At 70.5% G+C, this 7,843-nt stretch overlaps 1 protein-coding gene across 1 annotated transcript; it reads right to left on the bottom strand.

The window, feature by feature from the left end:
• Positions 1–6,299: 6,299 nt before the first annotated feature.
• Positions 6,300–7,004, bottom strand: LOC138824571 (histone H1.10-like). The gene has a single exon (XM_070018422.1). The coding sequence runs from the start codon at positions 6,941–6,943 to the stop codon at positions 6,377–6,379; it is 567 nt and encodes a 188-aa protein (XP_069874523.1). The 5' UTR covers positions 6,944–7,004; the 3' UTR covers positions 6,300–6,376.
• Between the last annotated feature and the right edge of the window lie 839 nt (positions 7,005–7,843).

The raw sequence follows: 7,843 nt of genomic DNA, 5'->3' as shown, positions 1-7,843 counted from the left end.
CGCCCTTGGCTGGGGTTGAGGACGGGTCTGGCCCAAGGGGTGGAGCGCTGGCCTGGAGCAAGAAAGCTGAGGGACAGCGCCGTCCTGAGTTCAAGCCAGGCCCAGCTGTGGCTGCCTTGGCGGGGGCGGGGGGACAGGCAGGCGGAGACCCAGGGGTGGGGGCGCCCTGCGCGCGGGCCGGGGGGTGGGGAGGAGAACAGGCGGAGACCCAGGGGTGGGGAGGACAGGCGGAGGGTGGGGGGCGCCCTGCGCGCGGGCCGGGGGGGTCGGGGGGTGGGGGGCGCCCTGCGCGCGGGCCGGGGAGGGGGGGCGCCCTGCGCGCGGGCCGGGGGGGGTCGGGGGGTGGGGGGCGCCCTGCGCGCGGGCCGGGGGGTGGGGGGCGCCCTGCGCGCGGGCCGGGGAGGGGGGGGCGCCCTGCGCGCGGGCCGGGGGGGGTCGGGGGGTGGGGGGCGCCCTGCGCGCGGGCCGGGGGGTCGGGGGCCGCCCTGCGCGCGGGCCTGGGGGTGGGGGGCGCCCTGCGCGCGGGCCGGGGGGTGGGGGGCGCCCTGCGCGCGGGCCTGGGGGTGGGGGGCGCCCTGCGCGCGGGCCTGGGGGTGGGGGGCGCCCTGCGCGCGGGCCTGGGGGTGGGGGGCGCCCTGCGCGCGGGCCGGGGGGTGGGGGGCGCCCTGCGCGCGGGCCGGGGGGTGGGGGGCGCCCTGCGCGCGGGCCGGGAGGTGGGGGGCGCCCTGCGCGGGGGGTGGGGGGCGCCCTGCGCGCGGGCCGGGGGTTCGGGGGGCGCCCTGCGCGCGGGCCGGGGGGTCGGGGGCCGCCCTGCGCGCAGGCCGGGGGGTGGGGGGTGCCCTGCGCGCGGGCCGGGGGGTGGGGGGACCCGGCCAGGCCCAGGCCGCGTGGGCCTGCCCGCCCCTCCCGGCCCCGCCCACACCCCAGCTGGGAGCTATGGCCTCAGGCACTATGCAAATCAGGGATCCTGGTTTCTGCCAATCAGAGGGCGCCTCCCCGGCCCCGCCCCCCGGCCCGCCCGCGTCGGCCCCGCCCCGGGCGCCCGCGGACTTAGCCTGTGGAATGGGGACGACTCTGTTTCCTATTCTCATGGTCCGTAAATGGCTTCTCTTTGTTTCCCTCTCTGTCACAGCGGCGTTTGCGCACACAGGGGCCTGCCTGCGCTCGGGCCACGGCCTGGGGCACTGCACCCTGGGGGGGACGATGGGGCTGCGCGCTGGGGGGGCTGCGCCCTGGGGGGCTGCGCTCTGGGGGGGCTGTGCCCTGGGGGGGCTGTGCCCTGGGGCTGCGCTCTGGGGGGGCTGTGCCCTGGGGCTGCACTCTGGGGGGGCTGTGCCCTGGGGCTGCACTCTGGGGGGGGCTGTGCCCTGGGGGGCTGCGCTCTGGGGGGGCTGTGCCCTGGGGGGAGCTGTGCTCTGGGGGGGGCTGCGCCCTGGGGTTCTGCGCTCTGGGGGGGGCTGTGCCCTGGGGGGCTGCGCTCTGGGGGGGGCTGTGCCCTGGGGGGAGCTGCACTCTGGGGGGGCTGTGCCCTGGGGGGAGCTGTGCTCTGGGGGGGGCTGTGCCCTGGGGGGCTGCGCTCTGAGGGGGCTGTGCCCTTTGGGGAGCTGCACTCTGGGGGGGCTGTGCCCTGGGGGGAGCTGCACTCTGGGGGGGGCTGCGCCCTGGGGAGCTGCGCTCTGGGGGGGCTGTGCCCTGGGGGGCTGCGCTCTGGGGGGGCTGCGCCCTGGGGAGCTGCGCTCTGGGGGGGCTGTGCCCTGGGGGGAGCTGTGCTCTGGGGGGGGCTGCGCCCTGGGGTTCTGCGCTCTGGGGGGGGCTGTGCCCTGGGGGGCTGCGCTCTGGGGGGGGCTGTGCCCTGGGGGGAGCTGCACTCTGGGGGGGCTGTGCCCTGGGGGGCTGCGCTCTGAGGGGGCTGTGCCCTTTGGGGAGCTGCACTCTGGGGGGGCTGTGCCCTGGGGGGAGCTGTGCTCTGGGGGGGGCTGCGCCCTGGGGTTCTGCGCTCTGGGGGGGGCTGTGCCCTGGGGGGCTGCGCTCTGGTGGGGCTGAGCTCTGGGGTGGCTGCGCTTTGGTGGGGCTGTGCTGAGGGGGCTGCGCCCTCGGGGGGGGGGGGGTCCTGAACTCTAGGGGTCTTGGCTCCGTCCCTGAGCTGCCCCCTCCAGCTCTCTTGCTAGAGGCTGGTGCTCTACCACTTGAGTCACAGCTCCATGCTTGCTCTTGCTGGTTAGTCTTGGGGACTTCCCTGCCTTGCCTGACTTGAAGCCCGATCCTCAGATCTCAGCCTCTGTGGACCCAGGAGTACGGAGCCCAGGGCAGTGGAGTCTTAACACAAAACAAAAGTGTTCAAAGGTGTGACTAATCTTCATTTACCTTATACTTGAACCATGCCTCCACTCCAACTTTTTTGCTGCTAATTGCAGGTAGGTAATAAACTCAGGGGCAGGGACTTTTCTGCCTGGGTTGGTGTTGAATCAGGATACTCAGGTCTCAGCCTATTGAAACATCCGGGATTACTGGCCGGACCCACCAGCACACAGCTGAGCTGTACTTTAGATAGGCATCATGTTGCAGCAAATACATTCCTATGTAAGAACATATTGGGCTGGGTAGAGTGCTTGCCTTACATGCCTGAGGCCCTGGGTTCGATTCCTCAGCACCTCATAAGCAGAAAAAAAAAGCCAGAAGTGGTGCTGTGGCTCAAGTGGTAGAGCGCTAGTCTTGAGCTGAAGAGCTGAGGGACAGCGCTCAGGCCCCACGACCGACCAAAAAAAAAAACAAAAACATGTTGCTTATAGGTTCAGGTTTCATATGTGCAGTCCTCAGACACTTTTCTAAGTCACCAGCTTTACTATTGTCAGATTGCGTTTCAGATTTTCACTTGTTTTAGAGTTACTTGAATCTTGTTTCCCTCACTTTCCTTGCCAATGTGTAATGCACTTTACCAGCGTAGTGCTTTGTCTCTTGTTCTCTAGGTTTTGTTTGCTTGTTTGTTCTTTGTGCCAGTCCTGGGGCTCGAACTTAAGTTCTGGGCACTATTCCTGAGCGTTCTTGCTCAAGGTTAGGGCTCTATCACTTGAGTCACAGCACCACTTCTGGCCTTTTCTGTTTATGTGGTATGGAGGAATCGAACCTAGGGTTTCATGCATGCTAGGCAAGTACTCCATCACTGAGCCACATTCCCAGCCTCAAGTATGCATCTCTACTACCTGTACTTCTGCATGGAACCTGGGAACTGGGGGGAGCCCTCCTTCCTGCCCCAGACCCATGCCCATGGTGGGCTCTGGAGTAGAAAATCCTCCTGGATGTGGTTGGCCCTGTTGTCCTGGGCCCTGACGGGGCTCTGACCACCCTTGGGATGCTGTTGACTGGCTCTCCTGCCTGTGTGTGAATCCTCAGTGAATCCTCTCTCCCATCCCAGCCTGGCACAGTCCTGAGGATCCAGCCAGGAGTGACTGACTGTGGAGGAGTCCTTCCATGTGGGATCTCCTTTTATTTTACCAGCTCCTCAAGACTTACTCCTTCCACCTTGCAAGTGGCGTGTGTGTGGTCCTGGCAGTGTCTGCGGGAGACTGGGGTGCGGATGGAGATAGATCTGTTTTTCCCCAAAGCCTGCCTGAGATCTTGAAGTGGCTTATGAGGCTAGTTTGTTAGCAGGTGAGTAAATCTCTGCCAGGCACTGCTGGCTCATGCCTGTAATCCTAACTACTCAGGTGGTGGAGATTTGAGGATCGTGATTTGAAGCCAGTGTGGGCAGGAAAGTCCGTGAGACTCTTACCTTCAATGAATCACCAGAAAACCAGAAGTACCGGGCTGGGAAGGTGGTTTAGCGGTAGAGTGCTTGCCTTGCATGCATGAAGTGCAGGGTTCAGTTCCTCAGTACCACATACACAGCAAAAGCTGGAAGTGGCGCTGTGGCTCAAGTGGTAGAGTGCTATTCTTGAGCAAAAAGCCCAGGGACAGTGCCCAGACCAGCTCTGTCTCACACACACCAATCTTTCTTTGCTCCTCTTTTTTTTTTTTTTTTTGGTCTGCTGTGGGGCTTGAACTCTGGGCCTGGGCGGGCGCTGTCCCTCAACTCTTCAGCTTCCCGTTTTCTGGTGGTTTATAGAAGAGTCTCAAGGACTTTCCTGCCTGGGCTGGCTTTGAGCTACGATCGTCAGATCTCAGCCTCCTGCTTAGCTAGGATTGCATTGTGAGCCACCATGCCTGGCTTTCTTCATTCCTCTTGAGATAAGGAAACAGAACAGACTAAAAGCTCCTGGTAGAGCCAGGCCCAGCACCTGACCCAGCCTTGTGGGTTGGGTGGGATGAGAGTACCTGGCCATTTCATAAACCCATTGCCTCCAGCCACATTGGGCAGGAAGCTCTCCTCGGAGTGCTCCGCTGTGTATCCGCTGTGTATCCACTGGAACCAAGGCTCCCTCCAGGGCAAAACAGGAAAGAAGGAAAGAGGCTCATGTTTTGTGAACATGGCCCAGAGTCAGGTACGCTCTGACATGGACAATGGTGTCCTAGGGACAAAGCTGAGGGCTTTGCACAGATCCCTCCCAGGCGGCAGCCAGAGGGTTCAATGGAGTCGTGTGGCCCTCACACAGCCCAGGTCAGCGCCCAGGCCCCAGAGCCCCAGAGCACAAGGCCCACACGGCACGAGTCCAGGGCTTTGTCCCAGGTGCTCTCAGAGATGCAGATGACCAAACAAGGCAGGTGTTTTGGCCAGCCCAGCGGGGTCCAGTGAGCAAGCTGGAGTGGCCAGTGACCCTGGGCAGGGCATGGGAAGAGCCCCCAGCTCTAGCCCTGGCTCCAGATGGGGCTGGGTGGACACAGGGCTCCTGGAGAACTTGGAGTGCAAGGACAGACTCCATCTTCAACCTCAGGGCCTCTGCTCCACAGTGAGCAGGCCACCCCTCCCAGCGCAGCCTGGACAGCCTCAGGGGGCCTGGACAGCCCCAGGGAGGCCTGGACAGCCCCAGGGAGCCTGGACAGCCTCAGGGGACCTGAACAGCCTCAGGGGGCCTGGACAGCCCCAGGGAGGCCTGGACAGCCCCAGGGAGGCCTGAACAGCCCCAGGGGACCTGGACAGCCCCAGGGAGGCCTGGACAGCCCCAGGGAGGCCTGAACAGCCCCAGGGAGCCCTGGACAGCCCCAGGGAGGCTGGACAGCCCCAGAGAGCCCTGGACAGCCCCAGGGAGGCTGGACAGCCCCAGGGAGGCCTGGACAGCCCCAGGGAGCCTAGACAGCCCCAGGGAGGCCTGGACAGCCCCAGGGAGGCCTGGACAGCCCCAGGGAGCCCTGGACAGCCCCAGGGAGCCTGGACAGCCCCAGGGAGCCTAGACAGCCCCAGGGAGCCTAGACAGCCCCAGGGAGGCCTGGACAGCCCCAGGGAGGCCTGGACAGCCTCAGGAGGCCTAGACAGCCCCAGGGAGGCCTGGACAGCCCCAGGGAGGCCTGGACAGCCTCAGGAGGCCTGGACAGCCCCAGGGAGGCCTGGACAGCCTCAGGAGGCCTAGACAGCCCCAGGGAGGCCTGGACAGCCCCAGGGAGGCCTGGACAGCCTCAGGAGGCCTGGACAGCCCCAGGGAGGCCTGGACAGCCTCAGGAGGCCTGGACAGCCCCAGGGAGGCCTGGACAGCCCCGGGAGGCCTGGACAGCCCCAGGGAGGCCTGGACAGCCCCAGGGAGGCCTGGACAGCCCCAGGGGGCTCAGGACTCCGCCTCATGTCTGCTCCCCTTCTGGCCACCCCCACCCCCTTGCTTCACTTGCTCCCCCTCTTGGGGTCTGGGCAGCTGCTGTCACTCTGGAGACAATCTATGGACAAAATGGTGTCCACCCAGCCTCCTCTCCCTTGGCGGGACCAGTTGGTGAGCCACGGACCTAGGACTCAATTCAGGCTGGGACCCATCAGGCCCCGGCCCCAAGCGTGGCCCACCGGGGAATTTGCCATTCTTCACTGGAACTCCCTCCCTGCCCCCCTCCCCGTCCCCCGCCCACCCCGCCGGACCGAGCGCCCCCCTCCCCGTCCCCCGCCGGACCGAGCGCCCCCCTCCCCGTCCCCCGCCCGCCCCGCCGGACCGAGCGCCCCCCCTCCCCGTCCCCCGCCCGCCCCGCACAGGACCACCAGACGCTCGGAGGCTGAACTCTTTATTGCGCCGCGGAGGCCGCGCGGAGGCCGCGGGGGCCGCGGGCGCGGCCGGCCCGTTGGCGCCGCCGGGCTGGTAACCATGGCGACGGCTTTTACCGAGGGCGCGAGCCAATAGGACGTCGCCGGGGCCGTTTCAAACACCCGGAGCGAGCGGCGGGCGGGCGGACGGCGGCGCGGGGGGGGGGGGGGCGCCGGGGCTGCGCGAGCCCGGTCCGGGCCCCCGGGAGGGGCGCCGGCGCCCGCTCACTTGCGGGCCCGGGGCGCGCCGGGCTTGGCCGCCTTCTTCGCCTTCTTGGCCCCGGCGGGCGCCGCCTTCGGGGCCGCGGCGCCCTTGCCCGGGGCGGGCGCGCGCCGCTCGGGCCGGGCCGGGCCGGGCCTGGAGTCCGCGCGCCCGGCCTGCGGCGCGGCGGCCTTGGCGGCCTTGGCGGCGGCGGCGGGGGCGCCGCGGGCCGCGCCGGCCTCCAGCTTCTTGCGGTTGAGCTTGAAGGAGCCGTTGGCGCCCGAGCCGCGCACCTGCAGCAGCGTGTCGTTCTGCACCAGCGCGCGGACCGAGTACTTGAGGTAGGTGCGCCCGTTCTGCTGGTCGAACCACGGCAGCTTCTTGGCCTCGGCGTGGATGCGCGCCAGCGAGGAGCCGCCGCGCTCGCCCAGCCGCCGGATCGTCTCCACCACCAGCTGGCTGTAGCGGCCCGGCTGGTTCTTCTTGCGGCTCCTCCGCTTCCGCGCCGGGGCGGCCGGGCCTCCGCGGGCCGCCGCGCGCGCGCCCTCGGCGCCGGTGGGCGGCAGGGCCTCCTCCAGCTCCACCGACATGGTGGCCAGCGGGTTGGCGGAGGACGGCGCGCGGGCGCCGGGGGGCCGCGCCGGGAAGAGGAAGGCGAGGGGCCGGGGCGGCGCCGCGGGGCCGGGGGCGCGCGGCGGCTCCGGGCGGGAGCGGCCGCGGCCGGGCCTGGGCCCGGGCGGCAGGGCTGGGGCGGGCGGGGAGGGGGCGGCGCGGGCCGGGGTCCCGCCGGGGACCGGGGCGGGCGGGCCGGGGCGAGGCCGAGCGAGCTGCGCGGAGCCGGGGCGCGCGCCGCGTTCTGGCGAGGACGGCGCCCCGCCCCGCTTTTATTGCCTCTCGGCGGACCGCGTTGAGAGCACCAACAGCCGGGGCCCGGCCCGCGCCCGCCGAGAGCTTCCCGGGGCCCTTCCGGGGCCGCCCGCCCCCCGGCCCGCGCCCGCCCGGCCTCGGAGCGCGGCGGCCAGCGTCGAGGGGCGCGGGGCGGCGCGGGGCGGGGGGCGCGGGGCGGCGCGGGGCCGGGCGGGGGGCGCGGGGCCGGGCGGAGGGCGCGGGGGGGCGGGGGGCGCGGGGCGGGGGGTGCGGGGCCGGGCGGCGCGGGGCGGGGGGTGCGGGGCCGGGCGGCGCGGGTGCGGGGGGCGCGGGGCGGCGCGGGTGCGGGGGGCGCGGGGGCGCGGCGCGGGGCGGCGCGGGGCGGGGGGCGCGGGGCCGGGCGGAGGGCGCGGGGCGGGGCGGCGCGGGGGCGGGGGGCGCGGGGCCGGGCGGAGGGCGCGGGGCGGCGGGGGGCGCGGGGCGGGGGGCGGGGGGCGCGGGGCCGGGCGGAGGGCGCGGGGCGGGGCGGCGCGGGGGCGGGGGGCGCGGGGCCGGGCGGGGGGCGCGGAGCGGGGCGGCGCGGGGGCGGGGGGCGCGGGGCGGCGCGGGGGGCGCGGGGCGGC

This window comes from Dipodomys merriami, unplaced genomic scaffold (genome assembly GCF_024711535.1).
Source record: "Dipodomys merriami isolate MVZ:Mamm:240054 unplaced genomic scaffold, mDipMer1.0.p SCAF_13, whole genome shotgun sequence".
Taxonomy (NCBI): domain Eukaryota; kingdom Metazoa; phylum Chordata; class Mammalia; order Rodentia; family Heteromyidae; genus Dipodomys; species Dipodomys merriami.
This window is presented reverse-complemented; position numbering and strand designations above follow the sequence as displayed.